This window comes from Tamandua tetradactyla, chromosome 4 (genome assembly GCF_023851605.1).
Source record: "Tamandua tetradactyla isolate mTamTet1 chromosome 4, mTamTet1.pri, whole genome shotgun sequence".
NCBI lineage: Eukaryota > Metazoa > Chordata > Mammalia > Pilosa > Myrmecophagidae > Tamandua > Tamandua tetradactyla.
In genome coordinates this window covers 38,496,001-38,519,816 of record NC_135330.1, presented here as the reverse complement: position 1 = coordinate 38,519,816, position 23,816 = coordinate 38,496,001, and the positions used below count along the sequence as shown (strand labels likewise).

The 23,816-nt window shown below is 47.1% G+C and overlaps 1 protein-coding gene across 1 annotated transcript in view; it reads left to right on the top strand.

Moving 5' to 3' along the window:
* Positions 1-2,369: 2,369 nt before the first annotated feature.
* The window catches only part of NCF2 (neutrophil cytosolic factor 2), a 28,661-nt gene continuing 7,214 nt past the window's right edge, over positions 2,370-23,816 (top strand). The window contains exons 1-11 of the mRNA XM_077157201.1: positions 2,370-2,767; positions 4,696-4,778; positions 11,179-11,287; positions 15,566-15,700; positions 16,549-16,656; positions 17,486-17,545; positions 18,945-18,988; positions 20,448-20,589; positions 20,802-20,870; positions 21,863-21,938; positions 23,623-23,648. Of these exons, the coding sequence (XP_077013316.1) occupies positions 2,594-2,767; positions 4,696-4,778; positions 11,179-11,287; positions 15,566-15,700; positions 16,549-16,656; positions 17,486-17,545; positions 18,945-18,988; positions 20,448-20,589; positions 20,802-20,870; positions 21,863-21,938; positions 23,623-23,648 (1,026 nt within the window). The 5' untranslated portion in view covers positions 2,370-2,593. The remainder of the gene's footprint in view (positions 2,768-4,695; positions 4,779-11,178; positions 11,288-15,565; positions 15,701-16,548; positions 16,657-17,485; positions 17,546-18,944; positions 18,989-20,447; positions 20,590-20,801; positions 20,871-21,862; positions 21,939-23,622; positions 23,649-23,816) is intronic.

The following is a 23,816-nucleotide window of genomic DNA, read 5'->3' as shown; positions in this document are numbered from 1 at the left end:
AAGACTGAAGGAAGATTAAAACATGGATTCTATCCTTTGAGGCGCTTGAGAGAAAAGCCTCACGTACTAGAAAAAATAAAGAACAATGAAATGCTAAACTCTGATAGTTGGGATGAGGCTGAAGTTGCTGAGTGCCAAGGAATAATGAATTTTATTATTATTATTATTTTTGCCAGTTCCTTCCTCAGAGAAAAATAAGATACTGGGAATGTTCTTAGTTTCCAGCTGAGTGAATACATGCAAGGGGAGTTTGTGACCCATTATCCAGGATGCTGTAAACCCATTACCTGGTGCGCTTATTCAGGTTTTGTCATACTTCAGAAGAGCCGAAGATGAAACTTTGAGTTATCCAACCAATAGTTAAACAAAGTTTTATTAACATTATATAACAAATACTGTGTATTGAATATATATCAAGCACTGTGCTAGGAACTGAGAATATAAATGGCGTGTCTTTCAGGATGTTTTAAACTATAAATAACAGAAAACCTTATTCAAGTGGCTTACACAATAAACAGAGTGATCTCACCAAACAACTTCTGAGGCAGATCAGCTCCAAAGATTGGTTAATATAGGAGCTCATCAACATAATTAAGGATCCAGCTTCTTTTTATTTTTCGATTCTCTTTTCCTCAGGATGATGGGTTGCTCTTTGTTAATACCCCTTATGCTCACAAATGGCTGCCGTTGTTCCAGGCACCACATTTCACAATACTGTCTAGTGAAGAAATAAATACTGTTTCTTCCCATGTGTGTGTGTTTTATATCAGTAAAGAAAAATATCTTTCCCAGAAATCTTCAGTCTAAAAGGAAATCCTAAAATTCCTTATAACATCTCAACCAGAATTATCTCATGCTCATGCCTAAAGCACTGAAGCTTTTTCCAAAATGATTCCCTCTTAAAGGACTCTTCTAAGTGTCACCTTGAATGGGTGGAGACTCATCTCCATAGAAACCATCTAATCCAAAGATCCCACCCTAAAAAAACTGAATCAGGATTAAAGAACATGGCTTTTCTGGGGCAGACAACAATTTCAAACCAGCACAGATAATAATATAAGCAAGAGGGCAAAAAAGGTTTAAATAAAATCTAGCTTAACTGCAACATCACGTGATTTTCCTAGGAGAAATTAATATGTGAATCAAATTTTGATTATTTAGTCAATGAATGGAATTGCAATACCTCTTCTTGGCATCAATGCTACCTGTATGTTGTTTGCCAATGATTTCTAACTTTTTTTTGGAATGCATCCCTTCATCATTTATTGAATATTGATGCTGGGGATTCAAGAATGAAAAGGCATGTTTCCAGCTTTCAAAGGGCTTAAGAGTTAAGCAGATTAAGACAAGATGAATTGCAAGAAAATATAATGTCATATTTGGGAAGAGGTGATAAAGAAGTAGAAATACTATGAAGTATGAGGCTAAATTTTGTAGAGGTGGTGACGTTTAAATTGGGCTTTGAAGGATGTTCAAATAGGAGTTTGCCAGGCAAAAGAGTGAAAGGGTCTGTGCAAAGACATGTGCACAGCTTCTCGATTTTCATACCTTCAAGCCCTGTAGATGTACATTTTTAGCTTTTATTGTCAGGTTTTAAGGGAAGCTTGATTTCTTTCACATGCTATAGAAAGAGAGTTGACAGTTCCTACCCTGGGTATTGGAACATAATCAGCATGCATTCATACCTAATATTAACAAGTCAGGGTTTTAATAAGTCAAATTGGATATACTCCCTAGCCTGAATTATCTTTCAGGGAGGTTTTACTGATATTAATTTTCCAAGGGCAGCAAGGAAAGGAATCTTAAATCTGTTTTGTAAAGACAGGTAAATTCAGTCATCAGGGCAGGTCCCTCATCGACTTTTCACAGAAGGACAGGGACTTCATGGCTCGCAGTCATAAATGGTTCCCAATTTCGGTATTGGTGGGAAATTGGTCCCCTCCAAACTTCCTCAGTGTTCACAAAGTTATTCAGTCCCAGATGGACACCCCAAGACATCCTGTCTCAGAAATGTGTTCATTGCTAATTGTAGCTCGAGATAAAAACTAACATAGCAAGACAGTGTAGGAGGTTATGAGAGGGTGAGAAAGCAACCTTGAATGAAGAAGCATGGAAAGATGGAAAGAACTGTCCTCTCACCCAACACCTGCATTGCACAGAAGCATGGAAATGAGGCCCTGGGAGGGGCAGCGAACTGCCAAGATCGCCCTGGGCCTGGGGGCAGAGGGCTGGCCAGAAGCCACCCCAGAAGGGGGGAGAGGGAGGAGGAGGAGCCGCATGACAGAGCAGAAACGTTTTGGGGAACTGAGCCATGGCAGGCAGCATCTGATGTACTTCCTCTCTCGCACTCCGCCCCTGCTTGCCCTCTCTCTCAATCTCTTTCCCTTTCTCTCTCTTGGTCAGGTTGTGCGTCAGTTACCAAAAGGTGGGGACATTTCCTGATGCATTTGCAACACTGAGCAGTTGTCTTGAGGGAGACTGGACGCCATTCTGAGCCCCAGGCCAGGGAAGTTAAGACCAGGGGCGGCCCTGCTGGGGGAGCCGGTCCTCCCTGTCCTGTCCCTGCCTGCCCGGCCCCCGCTGCTTCCGAATCATGTCCCTGGCTGAGGCCATCAGCCTCTGGAATGAAGGGGTGGTGGCGGCCGACAAGAAGGACTGGAGGGGGGCTCTGCGTGCCTTCACCGCCGTCCAGGACCCCCACTCCAGGATCTGCTTCAACATCGGCTGCGTGCACACGATCCTGGAAAACATGCCGGAGGCGGAGAAGGTGAGTGGAGAGCCCTCCCCGCCGGCCCCCTCAAGGCCTTCGTTTAATGAGTGGTTCTCAGCCCTGGCCGCACTTTAGAACCAACCCCACCCCCACCCCCGTGCCCACACCCCATGAGTTTCAAAGTAAAACAAGAGGCCCAGCTCCCACCCCAGGAGATTGGGGTTTCATTGGTCTGGGGTGGGGCCTGAGCATCACAGTTTTGAAAAGCTCCCCAGGTGGTTGCAAAGGGCAGGCAGGGTTGCGAATCACTGGGGGCCGCTCCTTTCTTCTCCACCTACTAAATACAAATAGTTATTTCGTAGTTCTTTCACCCCTTCCCAAAGCCTCCCCTGGTTACATTTCCTTCTATGAGCTGTCGGGTGCAGGGTTCTCCATCCCAGCACTTAGCCCTGATTATAAGATGCCTCTTAGGGTTTTCGGAAAATTTCATGCGTATCTGTCTTGCCTTTCCAAGAGACTGAGGGGAAGCACTTCTGAAAAATAGGCTTTCTCTCATGTGGTGATTCTGATCAATAGTTTGAAGGATCCTGAGCCTGGCAGAAGGAAACCACTGTGACTGATGAGTGTTCTCTGCCAAGGGCATTGTATGCAGTGTCTAACCATCTTTTTCAAATATTTTTATCCCTCAAATTCCCTGGAATGGGGTTGAGCATTCTCAAGAATCCCTGTTTAAGAAAATTGGCCATGAGTTGGAATTATTGAATCCAGGTAATGGGTAACATGAGTTCATGTCTCTCTACATTTTTATATGTTTGAAATTTTCAATAATTTATTTTTAAAAATGACACCCTAGAAGAATATCTAATGACACTGAACAATGTCCACATTATACAATTTAGTGAAAATGTAGGTATGCCGCTTTTGTAAAATAAACCAAATTTGTAGAAGAGAAACATACAAATATATATAGAAAAGACTGCAAGGACTTACCCTAAATGACAAATGGTCCTATTTATGTTACAGATTGTTTCAATTTTGTTCTTTGTGTTATTATTCTTTATATTCTAGTTTTTCAATATGAATATGTTCTATTTTCACAGGGAGACAAAAAATTAAATGTTATTGGATAAGTGACTTTAAAGCAATGAAAATTAAATCACTTTTTGGACTGGCCACGGGACAGAGGAAAAGGCACAGAGTTTAGAAGCAGAAACATCTATGGTCATTCATCCCAGCTCTGCTTCTCCCTGGACCTTGGGCCTTAGGCAGGTTGCATAAACTTCTGGCCCTTAGTCTCTTTGGGGGTTAAATATGAAGATTAAGTGAGGCACCAACTATTAAAGTGCTGTGTGACCTGCCATCACTGTATAAACTTTGCCCTTTTACTACCAGTCACTGCAAGACAGCGTGGACAGGCGGCTTCCCCACGCCCGCACGGTTAAGTGCCCCCCCAGCCGGACAAGTAGATCACAGGTTGCGGCCAGCAACAAACCAGAAGGAGTATGTGAGGCCCCCACCCTCAAGGGGCCTGCCGGGGGGCTGAGCAAACAGCAGATCCTGAAGGGTGAGGGAGACGGAAGTGTCCAGGAGAGGAGACTAGTGAAGGGAGCTGCTAGTCTGGGAGCACCTTGCACTCTTCAGCTTCGGGACTTCTCTCTGCCCTTCTCTGTTTTCCTGCTTGAGCTCTGACGACCAGAACTTTATATGCATTGTCTCATTAATTTTAATCCCGCCAGGCACATATCAATATCCCCACTTAACAGAGGGGAAAACTGAGGTGCAAGGACGGTAGATCACTTGACGTCTGCCTTATAGTTAGGAAGCAGCAAGGCAGGGAGTTCAGGCCCTGTCCCTCTGATCGCTGAGTTTCCTGTCGCCTGCAAGACATCGCGTTCTCATGGCCCCTGCCTGGCCCTGGGGTGCATCTGATGACTCCTCACTGCCTCGCTCCAAGGTCTTGCTATGGCCCCTTCTTCTCTCCGCAGGCCTTTACCAAAAGCATTAACCGAGACAAGCACTTGGCGGTGGCCTACTTCCAACGAGGGATGCTCCACTACCAGATGGAGAAGTAAGTAGCCCAATGTCGCACAAGCTGGGAACGTTGCAGCAAGTCCCTGAGGGGCGCCAGAGCTGGGGGCTCAGGGCTGGAGAAGGAGCGTCCCAGGCTCAGTCAGGAAACAACAAATCAGCCCCAGGTGGATGCTTCACTGGTGAGGGGAGGCAGGCCTGTTGCACCGACTGGAAGTCAGCTGTGTGTCGGCTCACAAGGAGCCTAGGGAAACACCGCAGGCCTGGGTGCAGCCGGCCCACGCCCCCCAGCAGGGCCCTGCCCACGGTGCTGGCCGTAAAACTATGGGCTCCCCGTGGGCACACCGACACGTGTGCAGGCCGCTTCTGCCAGACAGCAAGCTGGGACAGAAAGAGGACTATCGTGAAATCACGCGAAAACCTCTGCTTAATTCCAGGAAGGCGTATTTTCAAAAGCTTGGTTTAATCCATTCAATGAAACAGAGCTCAGTCTCAAAAATGATAATAAGAACTATTGACATTGTATGTATAAGAACATATTAACACAGGTAAATAATTAGCATATATATCCACAGACAAAAATTCACAATAGATGTTACATTTTAAAAACTGATTTGGAAATGGCATGTATAGCACAATCCCATTTATGTTTTACAGAAAGAAGTCTGGGAGGCCACAGTGGTTCTCTCTTGGTGGTGGGATTACAGGGATTGCCATTTTCTTCTATCAGCCTAGTTGTATTTTTTATTCTATTTGCAAACAACATGAATCATTTGTAAAAAGATAAACACAGGGCGGGGCCACGGTGGCTCAGTGGCAGAGTTCTCGCCTGCCATGCTGGAGACCCGGGTTCGATTCCTGGTGCCTGACCATGCAAAAAAAAAAAAAAAGAGAAGATGAACACAAAATGAAAGATAATCTCAATCTCTACTCTCCCTCCTCTTCAAATACCCCAATATCAAATATACAATAAAACAATAAAATGTTTTAGGGAAAGGCAAACCAGCCCTTTGTAGAAATTGGCCTATTAGTGTGCAGAAGTTCAGGTGTTAGAGAAGGGCGGGGCTCTGATCTGTGCAAGCTTGAAAGACTTTGATCTTACTGTTGGGTCAGAAACAGAGTCTGTAAAAGGCTGTTGCTAGGGGCAACCACAAAAAGTTCAGAGGAGTTAACAAGATGTAGATGCAAAAAAATTCAATTGCCTGAACATGTAAGACTAGAATGGTCTTCCAGATAAAAAGCAACCCCCATAGATGCAATTTGGGCAGAGAAATACTGTGATTGGAGACAAGATACATGGGCATTTACACTTTAGCAGCTCCGTGCCTCTGTCTAACTGCCTCTCTCCCCTTTTTCACACCCTTTTTCTCACTCCCCCACTTCCTTCATCCCCTATTGTTTTAGTCTACCAAAGCTGCCAGAATGCAACACACCAAAGACAGATTGGCTTTTAAAAACATATAGTTCTTCAGAGGAAAGGCAGCTAACTTTCAACTGAGGTTCTTTCTTACATGGGAAGGCACAGCATAGTCTCTGCTGGTCTTCTCTCCAGGCCTCTGGGTTCCAGCAACTTTCCCTGGGGTGATTCCTTTCTGCATCTCCAAAGGCCTGGGCTGAGCTGCGAGTGCTGAGATGAGGTATGCCGAGCTGCTTGGGCTGTGCTACATTGAACACTCTCATTTAAGCACCAGCCAATTAAGTCAAACATCATTCATTGCAGCAGGCACGCTTCCTAGCCCACTGCAGATGTAATCAGCAACAGATGAGGTTCATGTACCATTGGCTCGTGTCACAAAATAAGGCACCTTCTCCTGGCCAAGTTGACCAGTAGTTAGGCTGAACCTAACTACCACACCTATGTTCTGCAGCTGTACAGAAGATTCAGGGAGACCAGAACACAAATCCTCCAGCTGACCTTAAATCTCAAACAACAAACGCTAAGGCCACCCCTTGAATAAGTGCTAACAACCCATAATGATAAGGAAGAACTGATAAAAGAGGGGAGGTTTCCCAGAGGAGGTTCCCCCTGAAAATGCTCAGAACTCGTAGTCTGGAAGGGCTCGGATTTTGGATGAGTTAGAATGAAGCTTTCCCTCAAGGTGTAGGAATAAGACCCAAGATTCAATTAATCGAAGATTGATAATGGTTGAACCCGAGGGAAATTTCTACCAAATTTTATCTTCAATTTGACAATTATCTACTGAGGAAATACTATAAGTGAGATCTTATTCTTGACTCCTTTTCTTTTGCCCAATCCACCGGCATTGGCATTACCCCCAAGATTTTGTTCATTCTTGACCCTTTTCCCCTCTTATCGCCACAGCAGTGGTTGTTAAATGGCGAAAAATTTATGGGCTCTCTCCCCAGAAACACACACACAAGCTCACATAGGTTTATATACAATTTCAGTGGGTTCAGTGTCCCCTGAAAATCTGTACGTGTACCCTTAGGGATCGATTCCTGGAAAGCTCGCCCTCTATTCCTCTGGCTCCACCCGTAGCTTGCCAGCTCCTAAGTCTGTGTCTGGGATCAACCTAAAGTTTCTCACACCCTAAACCCTATCAAGTTCACCTCTCAAATAGCTCTTAAATCTATCTAGCTCTCTCCATCCACACTAGCACTGCCCTGGTCCAGGCCCTCGTTTTTCACCTACACTGTGTACTCACTTCCTAACTGATTTCCCAGCCAGCAGTCTTGTCTCTTCCACCCCATATTCCTGAGAGCTCTTCTTAATAAATAAGAGCTTATAAATGAATAAATAAGGCCTGCTTAGGAACTTTCAGTGGTTCCTTAGGACTGAAGGATAAAGTCCAAATTCCCTTGCTGGACCCTGTGAGGTCCAGCTGCTGCTTGCCCCCTCGCTCATGCTCCATGCGTTTGTCCAGCCACACTCAACCCAGGAGGGCACCGCTCACTCTTGGGTGCCTCTCCACTCTAGGGCAGAGAATGTGTTTATTTATTTGTCTCTTCCACCACTCTGTTTCTTGAGAGAGGAAATCTTTGCTTACTTTTTTATTTTAGTATCTGGCACAGAACTCAATAAATGCTTGTTGAATCAAGTGAAAGTGAACACAACATAGTGACTGCTTTAAGGAACTTATACATTTAAAGGGGAAACAAGTCATGGACTCCAGTAAATGTAAGGCAGAAGGGGGAAAGCGCTATACAAGATATTTTTTAAAAAGGGCCATGGGGATCTTGAGAAATTAAGTCTTAGGGTGGGAACTTCCTCAGATTACAATGGGGCTTGTTTTAGGGTGATAATCTTATAGATTATGTTTTCCTCTATTTTCCGTTCTCATGTTGCCATTCTGTCTTTATAAAGTTCTGACCCAGCAAAGTCAGAGGGCATTTCTGAGCAGGCAGGTGGTGTCTCAGTGGTGACCATGGCCAAGCTGTCTCATCTCTCTGGCTGAACCCGGTCATCAGAAAGGGGAAGGGCTCTAAATTTGTTGAGAAGCCTGTGCCTTATGAATTGTAGGGCAGGATAATAATGGTGAGACTCAGGCTGTGCCTCTAGATGGAACAGGCCTAAAGGGGCAAGCAGCAAACTTCTCCCTGCTGACCTTGAACCAGGAAAGGGTGTGGACCTGAGCCCTTGCAGGCAACTGCAACATCCCGAAGGGGTCTGGCATTCTGACCCCTTTCAAGAGGCTTGCTGCAAAGCTCCATTACCCTGGATACAAGCATATGGACGGCAGGACTCCAGACTGCACGGAGTATTGTTGGGAACCTCAGTGGTTACCAAGAAGCCTTTTTTCAGGAAGTATTTTAAAAATGCTGGTTATAAAACCTCTCAAACTTAGAGTTTGTGAAAGCCAAGCCAAGGGCGCCGCTGGGGCTGGCGAACTCGTGCTTGGGGGTGAGGGGGCCGAGGATCCCGCGCGGTCAGGGCGCCCCCGCGGGGAGGCATTTGCGGGGATTCGGGAAGAAAGCACGCGCTCCGCCCCCACCCGGCAGGACCCTGCACGGAGCCGCCAGCCCCTCGGCCATCTCCTAGGGCGTGCAGCCGTGCCCAAGGCCACTGGAGAGGACTTTTTTTTGCAGAAATCGGGCGGGAGGGCTGCTAGGAGACCTGCAGCAGGAAAGCGCCCCGCGCAGGGCCTGAATGGTGTTTTGGAATTTTCGTTGTTGTTGTTACGCTTATTTATGCCCTCCACAGCAGGAAATAGGGATGCGGGTCAAAGTGGGCTCCCCCGTGGGGGCGGCTTGGGGTAAACGTGGAGAGGCTGAAGAGAGGCATGCAGCAGGTAGTGAGGGAGGCTGGGCCACCCGGCAGTTTTTACGTCCTACCGATTCTAAGCATTATATTTATCTTTATTACAAACTTTTTAAACTTAAAAATACCCTGTACCTTCAGGCAGCAACGCCCCCCTCCCTCATCAGCTGGGTAGAAGGTTTTTAGTCTTATTTTTTAAACGAGTTTAAAAATGGGACTTTGGCAGGGGTACCCCCACCGCATTTTTTAGCACAAAGATTGCACGTTAAATCATTTATCGGTTCTTTCCTGTTGCTGCCCCCGGGGCTCAGATCATTAGACATCTCGATGTGCTGGAGAATTAGGTGGAGGATTTTGCTGGGCTTATGAGCTATCACAGTACTGTGCTGGAACCTGGGACAAGCGGTGCCACTGCCCGGCTGAAATTCATCTGCTTCGCCAGCCAGCCCTGGTCAGAAGGTGTATTTGTGGATTCACGCTGAGGGCACTTAGCATGCGCCTTCAGGGGAACTTCAGCCATCTCAGGGTACCTGCATTTCGGCCTGCCAAACAGGGTACCTGCATTTCTGTCTGCCCCTGCGTCTTGGCTCAGCGAATCTGAGCCAGTCACCCAAACTTCCCACTTAAACAAAAGAAGGGCAGTGGTGCTTACCTTCTCCCCTTCGCAGTGGCAGACTGGACAGATCTGACCCCAGCCTCCTGGCCCCTGGGGTACATTTCCTCTACGACGCCACCTCTTGAGGAAACCCACCAAATTCCAAGTTCTTCTCCAGTAGAAGTCCAGGTTGGCAGCTCTGCATTGGGCACTGGCCTAAGGCCTTTTTTTTTTTTTTTTTAATATTTTTATTGTAAACAATGAGTCGACATACCAACATTCTTGACATATGAACATTCTTGACATGGTTACAATCAGTGGCTCACAATATCATCACATAGTTGTATATTCATCACCATAATCATTTTTTTGAACATTTGCATCATTCCAGAAAAAGAAAGGAAAAAGAAAGAACTCATACATGCCATACGCCTTACCACTGCCTTTCATTGACCCCTAATATTTCAATCTACTCAATTTCAAACTTTGTTTCCCCCATTATTTGTTTATTTTTAATCCATATGTTTTGCTCATCAGTCCATACTGTAGATAAAAGGAGCATCAGATACGAGGTTTTCACACGCACACGGTCACATTGCAAAAGCTATTATCATTATACAGCCATCTTCAAGAAACATGGCTACCGGAACACAGCTCCACAGTTTCATGGCCTAGGGACTTTTGATTTAGTTACCCAGATAGGAGCCACACCAGGCAGCCAAATTTGTTCTGTCAGGTGGGGGGTACAGGGCAAGAGGTGGCTTGTTTTCTGCTGCTCCCTCTGCCTGCAGCCCGACAATGGCTCACTGCCACCTGGCCCTGTGGAGGTGGGGCAGGACAAGGCCTGAGCTGGCTTCCTCAGCAGCGCGTGTCCTGGCTCTGTCTACGCCGCCCTGGGCCCAGTTCTCTGCCGCGAATCCAATGACAACAGTCCTGACACCCTTGAGCCAGTCGGCAGATGTTCCCCCAGCAAAGCGCAGGGCAGTGCCCGCAGCGGAATTAGAAAGGCTGTGTGTCTTTAGAGGTAGTTTCTCCCCACCCCATCCCACCCTTCAAAGTGGCAGGGATGGGGGCAGGATGGAGGTTAGGGGTGGGTCTAAGAAGAACAAACACCAAGAAGAAAATTGGACTCAAAAGATGCCAGATGAGGAGGCTCTGGGCAGGAGGGTGATGTCAGCAGCAGCTGTGAGAAGGGGCCCCTCAGAGCTGTGTCAGGCTGGCCTGGCCTGACACTGGAGACCCAGGTAGGGACGTGGCTGGGTTGGGAGCACGGGGAGCGCGGCCGCTGGCTCTGCTGGGAGCGCTAAAGAGAGAATAAGGGGCTCCATTTGAAAGTGGCAAGCCGGGCTTTCAGAAAGGTGGGATTTGTGTGTGCGGTCAGCAGGGAGGGCAATACTTACCCGGGGACCACCTGGCACTGAGGGGTTCGGGATTGCTGCGATGCAAAACTCCAGGGGGCACCGTTTGCACTCAGTTCTATAGAATACCGGGCTCAGTGCTGGTGGAAAACTAGAGCAGGTCAAGGGGACTTGGCAAAGCACCTGACCCAGCTCGATGGATGGGAAGGGAGAAGCAGACCCGCATTCACTTCCGCGGACGAGTGTGTGTTCTCCCTCTGCCCTGTAGGTACGACTCGGCTCTGAAAGACCTTAAGGAGGCCTTGACTCAGCTCCGTGGCAACCAGCTGATAGACTACAAGATCCTGGGGCTGCAGTTCAAGCTGTTTGCCTGCGAGGTAAGGGACAGCACGGCCTGGCAGGAGAGGGTAAAGGCTGGCCAGGCACTGGCAGCTCAGATGCACTGCTACCAACTCCCATCCTGCGCCTTTGGGCTCAGACGCTCCCTCACGAAGACACTTAGGGTAGAATTCTTCAGGCTCATCCTGGAGAGACGTCAGTTACCCGAGGGCATGCATTTTATGAGAGCCAGGCCCAAAGGACCAAGGGAAAAGGAGCCCATGGGGCTCCTAGGAAGGCAGGCTAGTCAAGCATATGCTGGCCTATGAAATATCCATAATAATTTGCCTTTTTTCTTTAGCAATCATGTTGACAAGATATTCGCTCAGCCTTATACTAACAAATCCAAAATTATGGGTTCACTATTATTCAGGAACTGCTGCAAACTTGTTCAGTTCCCAAGTTAGGGGCCACCATCGGCCACTAATTATTCTCGTCCTTTGTAGTTGGTTGAAACCCAAAGGAAGAGGTTAATTTAACACAGATCTACCCCTTCTTACTCAAAGAGCAACTCAAAGTGCAAATTTAGGTAAAGGTTTCCATAGAAGGATAACAAACTTATTTTCTGAGTTACCAAAGGGAGAAACAAAATTGATTTTGACTTAGCAGGTTCATGCACTTTTCCCAACTCGACCTCCCCTCACTGTCTCCCACCCATAAATACACATCAGTAGCTTTAAAAAGGAAAATCCCTATAAATATGGTAGATCTTTATTTAGAAGACTCTCATGAAAAAGTCTCCTTACTTTAGTTTCTCAGGCACGAGAAGCCAAGTGTTCCCAGAGTTACTTGGGGCTAATAATAGAATCTGCAGCTGCCTGGGCCCCTGGGGACACACGTCCCCGTCCCAGCCCCGTGGCAGGCTGAGCAGCTTACTTCAGTTCTCACAGCCCAGGGAGATGAGGCTTTGTGGTGGGAATTAGCTGGCAGTTGACCAGCTTCGAGAGCCTGCTTTCTCAACCTCTGCACTGTTGGCAATGGCCCAGGTCATTCTTTGCTCTGGGAAGCTGCTCTGTGCTTTGTAGGAAATTTGGCAGCATCCTGGCTTCTACCCACTGGGTGCCAGTATCATTTGTAACGACCAAAATATCTCCACACCTTGCCATTCCTCCCTGCTTGGGGACCACTTGTACGGATTAAAGGGCTGAGGGAACTGAAGGCTCTAGAGATGGGATCATGCCACGCAGCATGAAGGCAAAACACCATGGGAAGGACTTTCTCTCTGTAGCTGGGGATCAAAGTGACATAGGGCAGGAACTGTCAGCTGTATGGCCCGCTCTGCAAGTGAGACTGGGTTTTTCGGGTCTAAGCCCCTCTCAGCCTTCAGAGAAGGGACTCTCCCGTCATTTGCCTACCTAATTTTGTACGTCCCTTCCCTTTTATATCTGTGGTTTCTGAGAAATCATATTAGCCTTTTTTTTTTTTTAAAGCCTCAGGCTTTTCCAGTCATGGAGTCATACAAATCTTTGTTCCCTTTGTTGTGGGAAAGATCTTAAGAGAAGGTGGCTGGGTTTCAAAGGACTTTGGGTTCTTCTGTTTCCCTGTGCACATGTGTAGGGGCAGGTGGGAGCTCACCGGAGGCCCAGAAACAGGCCTGCAAGTGAGTCTAGACCTCCAATGCCGTGGGTTGCTCCCAGGCACCACTGTCCCCCCACCTGCTCCAACCCATATTCCAGCACCATCCACTAACCTCCAAGGAAACCCCAGTCCTGCCGCCCATCCACACTTGCCTTGATAAACTGTCTCTTTAATTTAATTTGGATATAGCCCGGGCCAAATCATGATATGGTTGGTAGACTGCCATAGGGGAGAAGGGATTTAGTTATCTATTGCTGCATAACAAATTACCTCCCCAAACAATAAGTAGTTATTATCTCACAGTTTTTGTGGGCCAGGATCTCTCATGAGGATCAGCCAAGATGTCAGCTGGGGCTGCAGTCAACTGAAGACTTGAGTAGGCCTGGGGGGTCCACTTCTGTATCTCATAAATTGAGAGTACCTGCTGGGGTCAGGTCGTAGAGGTCCTGTGGTCCCTGAGACATGGTTTCAGCTCCCAGAAGCTCAAGGTCATGTGTAACATGAAATGGTAGGGTTAGAATAAGAAACGTGCATGAGTGTGGGAGCACCCAGGAGAGACGCCTAGCTCCTGTGGCAGTTGATGCTTAGAGATAATACAGATAAACTGTCAGTCTTGTAACAGGCAGTCAGTAAATGGTATGTCTGATGATGAGTGTGATGAGGAGACTGCCTCCAACAGGCAGCACTGGTCTCCTGGAGCCCCAAGTGTTTCACACATTTTACCCTGTGCTTATAAATACAAGAATCCCCACCCAATCACCTTCCCCCAAACTATGAGGCATCATTACTTTTCCTGGAAAGGTGAACAGGATCTTGGGGGGTTGATCACCCTTCTGGGCTCAGCCTCCCCGTGGATCCCAAGATAGAACAGCAAGTAATTCTAATAATAGTGTGCTGGCTTGAAATGGTGTACCCCAGAGAAGCCATGTTCTTCTAATCCAGTCTTGTGGGTACAGATCTACTGTGGGTGGGACCTCCTGATTAGGCTGTTTCCATGGAGATCCTTTTGATTAGATGGAGTTGTGACCCTGCCTATTCAAGGTGGGTCTTCCTCTACTTACTGGAGTCCTTTATGAGAGGTACATTTTGGAGATGACACAGATGTTTGGAAATACAGACAGAAACGCTCCCATGAGATGTTAAGCTAAGAAATGAAATCCAGAGTTTGCCCCAGAGAAGCTAAGAAAGGACCCATAGATGCTTAGAGAGAGAAAGCCACTGGAATCAGAAACCAGAAGCAATGCCAGGAGCAAGCTGATGTTAGCCACACGCCTTCCCAGTTGATAGAGGCGTTCCTGATGCAGGCTGCCTTTCTTCCCAGAAGGTATCCTCTTGTTGGTGCCTTAATTTGGACATTTTCATGGCCTTACAGTTGAAGCTTGAACTTAATAAATCCCCTTATAAAAGGCAACCCATTTCTGGTATATTGCATTCCAGCAGCTTTAGCAAATAGAAATAGTATTGGATATTTATTGAGGACCCATAATATGTCAAGCCATTGAACTCAGTGCTCTATGTGAATTATTTCATTTATTTCTTGCAACAATCCTGAGGTAAGAAACATTATAGTCACCATTTCAAAGAGGATAAAACTGAGGCCTCACAGCTACCAAACAGCCTGGGAAGCCTGTACTCTTCTTAATCTCTGCACTGTCCTGCCTTCATGTGTAACAGCTCGGAAAGATGACCAACCGCCTCTCTAGCCAAGCCTTACTTGACTGTCTGTATCTCCTGTACAAGGGCCCTCGTGGCATTGCCCACCCCATCCCACGGCATCAGGCTGTGACTCCACTATCTACCGTGAAAATCCTGCAGCGGTTGATTTTCTTGCCGGCTGCCTTAGTCCATTCTCCATTCATGGTGAGGGGGAGCATAAAAACTGTGGTTAGGGAGGAAGAAAGCAACCCCCTTTTGTTAGTTGACATTTTGGTTTTCTGTTCTTCTCTATTGCTTGTCCATCTTTTCTTGAGTCTATTTAATTTCTTTCAGTCAAGTGGCTTTGGTTTTCATCTTACTGATGTATATAAAAAGTTATTTGATTATATATGTAAGTTATAAAGTAATAATAAAGCAAACATTACCACCCAACTCCAGACCTGGAACATTACAATGACCATTGAACTTGTGACACCCTCCCTGCCCAGGTGAAGCACTCACCTGTGTTCATGCTGCATTTCCAACTCAATTGGACTTTGCCCAAAGAGCTTCCTCATGCCTGTTGCTCTGTTACGGTCTTGTTAAGCCCATGTCCTAGGTGGGGTTCTGTCGGAAGAGGTCAGGACAGTGCAGGTGGAATCCTTTCTCCATGCCCTGAATCTGCCCAGTGTCTCACTAGGCTCAGGGGCAGGAGATGGATGGGAGGCTTCAGAGCTGTATTTTATTGCTGCTTTGTCTCTTCCTCTTCAAGGGACCTGGAGTAAGTTCCCTGTCTTCATACTAACTCAATGCAATAATTTTTATCCCGTCCTGATGCACATGATTGCTGAAAGAATGTACATGATACTGGATTTATGCCTTTCATACTGCTTAACATAACTCTGAGGCAAGAATAATTATACTATAATTTAGAAATTCCTAAGACAGTCAGGAAGGGAAGAGATGCCGCCAGGCAGTATTCCAGAAGTATACCGATCAGCTCTTCCCTGGTACCTAGATTTGGAGTAGTCCCAAATTTTATGTTGTGCCCTGTACTTTTTTAGGTGTTGTATAACATTGGTTTCATGTATGCCAAGAAGGAGGAATGGAAAAAGGCTGAAGAAAACTTAGCATTGGCGATGAGCATGAAGTCTGAGCCCAGGCACTCCAAAATCGACAAAGCCATGGAATGTGTCTGGGTTAGTATCTTGGTCGTGCAGGGTGCTGAGAGGGTGTCATTGGATTTTTTTTTTTTTCCGTGTATATCATGCAGATTAAGAAACAATAAAATTGTTGCTTTTAAGTTCTCTGCCTTCTGGGTAACACTGACCTTTGATATAAGATTGAGGATCTTGAGTCTGTAAAGTCTGAGAAGCTGAGCCTGTGCATTGCCCCCATCTCAGAATAGAGCTCTGTGGAAGCCCAGGGCAGGGATGGAGGACAGGATGCTGGAAGCTGGGGTAACCCTGAGTATACTCTAAGCACTGTAAAGGCAGAGATCATGTCTGTTTGCTCACTATTGAGTTAGGCACCTAAAGTCACTCAACAATGCTGTACTGATCATCTGAATGAGTGAAAATTATTCATGGCTTGTCTGAGTGGGTTTGGGAATGAAGTTAGTTTTTAACCAAGTTTTTTAAATACCAGGAAAAGGGGGTCAAGTTGGTCTCTCCAAGCCTGTGCACATCAGAAAACACCAATCCCAAGAGTGCACTGTCATAGACCTTGCTTGGGTCCCGGACAGCCCCACCTGAGCTAGGTGGAATGGCAGAGGAGTGGTTCCCCAGGGAAAAGGGGGTGCTGGACAAATAACACCAACAGATGCCCACACAGCATCTCAGCATAGTGTAATACTGAAACCAACTGTTCCTACCTTAGATGCCTTAGAATAATGATAACAAAATCAACCTTTACAAATTATAAAAAAAAAAAGTGCTTTTGTGAGGCTCTCTCTCTTGATCCTTGCAGCCATTCAGAGAGGGAGGCAGGTTAAGTATCTTTACCCCCATTTGACAGATGAGGAAATACTGCATCTTCTCTGTTACAGAAACAGAAGCTGTATGAGCCAGTGGTGATCCCCGTGGGCAGGCTTTTTCGACCAAATGAAAGACAAGTGGCTCAGTTGGCCAAGAAGGATTACCTAGGCAAGGCTACGGTAGGTGGGAGCATTCGGCTTCCCCCAAGTGCCCTGTGATATCAGCCCTGGGGAACAAGACAGGATAGACTCTTGGGCAGAGAGTCATCCCGTGATTCTGCTCCTGTGATGGCAGAAAGAGACCTGTTTACAGTGTGGAGGTCCTGCTGAAAAACAGGCAAACATAGCTGGTTAGTTCATTTTCTCCAAGCTCCTCTCATCCCTTCTCTCCAGTGAAAGCTGAGGGTTACCCACTGGACTCAGAGTCCTCGGGACTGACTCAATGGAAAAGAAAACACAGCTATAAGAGGCTCACTAAATGTGGAGAGAACATGTCAGGGAAAGGGACTAGCCTGGCATCCTTTAGTCTTGAAGCTCCTTAAAGTTTACTCTGACTGTTCTGGGGAGTCTCTCCACACCACTATGGCCCAGGGATTAGAATCCCTCTTACTTTGAATTTTTTCTGAAACCAGGTCTTAAATCCTTCCAGATGTGGCACAAAGTGAGTCAGCAGCCAGGGATATCTTTTTGGAAACTGCACTTGACTTTAACACATGGGAGGTTTAATGTCACCCACTGGCTGAGCATCTGGTTCAGGCAGGGTAGCTGAAATCAAGAGAGCCTAGCATGGGTTAGCAGGGAGGGTGAGTAGGCACTTGTTTCTTCAATTTCTGGAATTTTTAACCCAGAGGATTAGTAATCCAATCCTTAGCCACTGTCTACTTCAGGAACAAGACAGAAGTGAGAATTGACACAGGGTATGATAAAGAACAGAAGCTTGAGGAAAAACACAGAAGGGTGGGAAAATTATGCTGCAAGAGCCCTCACATACTTCCTTCCTTGATTTCAGGTTGTGGCATCTGTGGTGGATCAAGACAGCTTCTCTGGGTTTGCCCCTCTGCAACCACAGGTGAGGTAGTCTTGACCTTCTCCCTGTACCAGTTACCAGCACTCTCCATGGAGCATCTGAGCAGGACAGAATATTTGCACTGAGCTGCCTTAATTGAAGGATCCTTCAACTGACCTTTCAGTGCTTTTGAGGGCTTCTGCCTGCCCATTCTCAGCCACAAGTTCTATGACTGGCAGAGGAATAAGGCTGTTTCAGGTTTAACCTCAAGTGCTCTGAAAACAACTTCCTGCTTCCCCAAAACGTTAGTCTTCACTTCTCTATGTTCCACAGAATTGTCTGTTTACTAGCTTTCCTGAAGCATTCTCCCAGAACATTGAATGCAAGCTATGGAAAGCTTTGTAACAAAGCCTCTTATCTGGCAAAGGGGCTAGTGGGGAATCCCTTGTGTCCTGAGCTGTGGGGCCCCTGACTCCACTCATCTGCTGGACTTTGCAGGTGATTCCATCGGTGACACAGGCAGGGCACCCAGAGTGAACCCTTTTCCTTCCCAAGCCAGTGGTCCCGGATGGGCTGGATAATAGTGGGTCTAGAAATTGAAGACAGAGCTTCCTGTGAAGAGAGCAGGGCCAGAGTCTGAGAAAAGTACAAGCTCTGTCCCAGGAGAAGCAAGCACATTGGTCAGCAGCAGGAGAGTTTTCTGACCATGTTTTCTAACACACACTCTGGTCTGCACACTCACTTCTCACTCCTCCAGAGGACACTAACTACTTGCTAGTTTTCTCCAGTTGCTGCTGGTTAGAATATGGCCAACCCTGGGGATCTGGTGGGGTGGGGGGAGATCAAAGAGGAATAGAAGGAGAGCCAGCAAGAGTCTTTGGTCTGTTTCTTCACAATAAGGTTGAAGAAAGCCTGGCTGAGGACACTTGGGCTTCAGTGCAGCCAGGGGACTGTGAGAGGGGAAACCAGTCCAGATAACTGGACCCCAAATATTCATTGTAGAACAGGGAGCATGCATTGGAAAGGAGATTTTTGCTGGGTCAGTGGATTCTGAGTACATTTTAAACATCCAGAAGTATCATGTGATCCAGCAGACATTAATTATAGAACAGAGCTTTTGGAAACTGTCCTGAAAAGGAACAGCTCTCAAGGTCAAAAGCACCCCTGTGACGCCATGTTGCTCTGTGACGCCTAAACGTCTTCAGAAACCCAGTCTGGCTCAAGATTAATTGCTGTGCTGGTAAAACCTGTACCCAGGGAGCTGGTGGGAGGTGTCATTTTCCCGTGTTTAGTCAGGGTACACTGTGCCCTCTCCCTAGGCAGCCTTCTGATCAAGCCAGAAATGCATTCTTTGATTTTCTGGTTTGGAACAAAGCTCAAATTACCATTAACAGCCTGTTCTTCTCCTCTCCCCCCTCCGTCATTGTTTTTCCCTTCTTCATTTCTCCTGAATGTATAATAGGCAGCTGAGCCTCCACCCAGACCCAAAACCCCAGAGATCTTCAGGTAAGTTGGATCCAATATGCAGAAAGTCCATGTTCCAAGTCTGAACTGATGGCAGTAATGGAGGTGAAGAAGACTAAGCTGCAGTCAGGGTCTAAGTCCCACAGGATTTTCCTGGATGCTGGGCTCTTTCTGTTTTCCAGGTTAGAACAGAGTGATCTAGTAGGGATGGGAGTCTTGACTGGGTGGGCCTGGGCCCCCGGGCCCGGCTACAGTTACCTAATGACCCTGACTGTCCAGATCAAAATGCACAGCCACCCACAGAGTGAGCTACAGCTGAAGGGCGCGGTGTCCCATGGAGCCCAGCGGTCTCCGGAGGCAACTAGTCCTGAGCCCATCTTGAGTCTCTGTGATCTAAGGATCAGAGATCAATTCTGTGTATCAGTTCTGCAGCCGCTTCTGAAGAGGGGGAGGCTAGGGCTCTGGGTGTCAGGGGGGCAGAGAGTGAGAAGCTAGAATGGCATCCCCTTTCCTGTGTGGGTAGTTTTCACTCCTTATTGGCACATGTTTTCTGCAGAAGAGGAAGGACATTAGAAAAGGAAGTCATTCTTCTGTAAGACGAGAAGCAAAGAATGACATAACCTATAGCCTTCTTAAGAAGTCGCTCTAAATAAGCAGGCCTATCTCCCCCACCCAAAAAAGGAGGTTCTTTTTTTTTTTTTTTTTTTATAAGTGAAAGAAGTTCCAAAGCAACTAAAAAAAAATGAGGGGTTGGATGAGCTCATTCCTAAACTCTGTCAGCTGGAGGAATCTGTGTTCCATACATATTTAGACATGGTGTTTGGAAGCTAAAGGAAGAGCTGAGGGGAAAATAAGAGTGGGAAGAAGCGAGCCCACACTGAATGGACGGAGGGTGGGACCTGAATGCACCCTGAAGCTAGGCTTTCACCTTGCAAAGTTGATGTTGGGTGCCCAGAGCCTTGACGTGGCACAGGGGAGATGGCATTACATAACACACAGCAGGGCATCCTCATAATCCCCTCACACCTCTTCCTCTCATAGTCACAGCTCACCTCTCTCGCTCTTCCCCCCTCCCCTTCCCTGGCCTCACACAGGTGCTCCTCTTTCTGCTCCCACGTTGTGCTGGTCTCCTTCCACCCCCCACCTGACCCAGCCCATCCCAGGCTTGGGAGCTGGCCAGGCATGCCCAGGAAACTTCCTCTCTGCAAGGGAAGGGAGGGACAAGGATGCCAGCCTTCTTCATCTGCATTGCTTTTTGTTTTGTTTCTTTATTTCTTATCCTACGTGCATCTATGGTAATGGAGCACATTTACCTGCAGTTTCTTACCTAGTCCCCTCAGGAGCCCGGGCAGGCAAGGACCCTGCTCTGGGTCACATAGGCAGCTGGATAGCTTAGAGCGAGTCTCCAGGTTCCAAGTTCATCTCACTTGTTCCATAGCATGGGGCATGGGGACAGTTGAGGCTAAACAGTGGATCGGCCCCTGTGTCTTCCCCCCTGCAGGGCTCTGGAAGGGGAGGCTCACCGTGTATTGTTTGGGTTTGTGCCTGAGACATCAGAGGAGCTCCAGGTCATGCCAGGGAACATCGTCTTTGTCTTAAAGAAGGGGAATGATAACTGGGCCACGGTCATGTTCAACGGGCAGGTACTCAGAGGGTCGGGACTGGTGCTATGGGCAGTTCCTGGCAGCAAATGGCGGAACTCTCTGCAAAGCAGTACCTGCTACTTCGCACATCGTCAAGTTCTGCTTTGGTCTGCACTCCCATTGCTCCCCAGTGACTCCTGGCTGCTTTCAGTGCGCCTGCTGCTGAGTGCATCTTTATTTTCCCCCTCTGATTCTTTGATATTGTACTGCAGAAGGGGCTTGTTCCCTGCAACTACCTGGAACCTGTGGAGCTGCGGATCCATCCTCAGCAGCAGCTCCAGGTAAGGAAGTACCAAGGCCTGACCCATCCCCGGCCCACCCCCTGATTGACAGATGTGTCCCAGGAGGGGAGGAGAGTAATACGAAAGAAGCACTGTCACAACCACTGAACAAAGACTAGTCCTGAGCCCACCTTCAGCCGGCTGTCCAAACTGAACCCATCCTAGGCCCTCTCACCTGTGGGACTCCTCCTGGTCAGGGGGCACTTGGGATCCAAAGCCTATAGGATATGAGGACTAAGTTTTTCCAGATGTGTTTTCTCTACCTGGAAGAACAGTCAGTGTGTTTCCTGGTGCAGTGCCATTTGAGAGAGAGAGAGAGAGAGAGAGAGAGAGAGAGAAACTTGCTTTAGAGCATTGAATCAGAGTGGTCCTTGACAGTCAATGCCTCTGCAGCTTCTATGACACTCCACTGACCCTCGAAGGCCTGCCTGCCCCCACCCCACCCCCACCGACTGGTGCATGGCCTTTGTTTGATGTGAGCAGCCATGTAATTAATTTAATTGGAGTGAAGTCTGTCTCTCTCTGGACTGGGTAATGAGTTGTCCTCTGTGAAATAGGCCTGGCCTTCCCTGGTCAGAGTCATTTTATCCAGATGCCTTGAGAATTTTAAAATTCCATGAAAATGGGAGGTGACATTATTCCTTCAAAAGGGCAAGAGCTGTGCCCTCTGCAGCTTAGACAATATCTCTGTGCCCTATCCCATCTCCATCAGATTTCCAGTATTCCTGAAAGGGGTGACAATGTAGAAAGAAGACTTTAAGGTGGGGTTTTAGCATTCTGATGCACCGCAATTTTTGTTTTCACCAGGCTGATTCTACTTCTGCCTTTAACCAACATTTTCCTTAGCCTTCCCTGATGGTCACTACCACTCCAACTTTTAGGGAAGCATTTTTATCTGGCTCCTTTCCAAGGAGTCAAGGGTCTCTTTCCCCAGCACCACACTTGCCTGAGAACTTAGTTTGAATAAAAGTTCTGGCTGTCTTCACTCTTAGGAGGAGACCTCTCCGGAGCCTGACATCCCTGCTCCTCCCAGCTCCAGTGCTCCTGGAAAACCCCAATTGTCACCAGGTTAGTGGCCCTGAAGCATCATCCTAGGCCTGGGGTGCAGGAGCACTCCACGCTGCTTCTTGACTGAGAAGAGCTCTCCAGTCTTCCAGGAGATTCCCACTCCCTCTCATCCTGGCATGCCACTCAGCCAATGACCACAAGACCCAAAGCCCCCCTCCCCTGTGCCAGTCACCCCCTGAAACATATTCAATAGATGCTCTCCTCCCTTCCCTGCCCTAGATCACCCTCGCCATCAGGGCTTGGGTGAATGTAGCTGGTGCACTGGGTGCTGGTTTTTGAGGGGACAGTGAGTGCATCAACCTACCAGACTCCTTAGCAACATCCCTCAGTTGTTAAGTGCTGATAGGACATCCCAGGAAGTAAGGGTGAAGTAACTGCATATGTTTACCTAGAGGGGGATGGAGGGGCTGCTTTCCGATGCCTGAGGAGGATATCTGGAAAAGAAGCTGCTCTGCAGAGTCCTGAGGGATGACCAGAAGACCCATGGGCAGAGGTGATAGGGAGATTTTCTCTCTGATAAGGATTTATCCTAATGTGGCAGTAATGGGTTCTTGGTTACCAGTGCAGTTTAAGCACATTCGGTGGCTGACTTACTGTAGAGATGAAATTAAGAGTTGGTCTGTCTGGATTCTAGAGCAGTGATTGCCATGACCACTTGATCATCAGAGTCACCTAGATCACTCCGTCCTCCCCCATTTTTTTTATTTTGAAAAAATGTCAAACTTACAGAAAAGTTGAAAGTATCGTGTAAAAGACACCAGAACTTTTCACCTAAATTTGCCAGTTGTTAACATTTTGCACCATGTGCTTGTCCTGCTCACCTCTCTGTACATAGGGTTTTCTTTTCCTGAGACACTTGAAAGCAAGTTGCAAACTCAAGTCACTTTACCCCAGACATGTCAGCATGTATCTCCTAAGAATAGTAACATTCTCCGGGATAACCACAATACAGTTGTCATATCTGGCATATTTAATATTAATATGATAATAACATGTATAAATTTAAGTTGCTCCTCAAAAAGTCTGTGATAGTTTAATTTTTTTAATCCTTTCAGTCTAGGGACCAACCAAGGATCACAGATTAACCTAGGAAGATTTTAAGAATACTGATTCCTAGGCCTAAGATTTTGATGTTTTAGGCTGGCATGGGCCTTGGGGATCTGTATTTTTAGAAAAAACTTCCCAAGAGATCCATGCTCATCTGGGTTTGATATAGTGGTCTTTTTTGATCATGAACCCCCTCTACTGTATCTTTAAGAAATATAAACTAGATGTACACTACTATTTATATTAGGACACGTACACAAAAGTAAAGGATGAGGTAAAAATAAGTGGTTCTGCTCTCTCTTGTGGCCCCCTGGATCATCTTTCACACTTGCTCTTTATTGCCTTGGGGCACACTGACCAAACTGTCCCTGGGGATCCCCTGCACCCGCCTGGACTGGTGATGGCACGATGGTCCTTTGATAATTACCTAGAAACAGAGACTGCATTTGTGCACGCGTTCCTGGTTTTGCCCTTCGTGTTTCCTCCACGGAGCATTAAAGTTAATAATCATCCCAGAGATTAAAGGGGAAAACTGAGTCCCCAGCTCTAAGAGGTTTCATTCAGCATATGGTGGGGGCTGGCCTAGAGTGCTGAATCACCATTTTCTTTTATCTAACTCCTTATCTTCTCTGTTTAGGTCAGAAACAAAGAGAAGAGCCACAGGTAACATTCTTTTCTGGTACTGTGTCAAGTAGTAAGGGATGGAGGCAGGGCTCTCCACCGTGCACATGTTTCTCTGGGTTACAGAGTCTCTGAGGGAGGGGGGAGAGCCAGTCGCCACCATACACAGAGAGCACATGGGTTGGGACCCCCTCAACTCCCTCCCCCTCA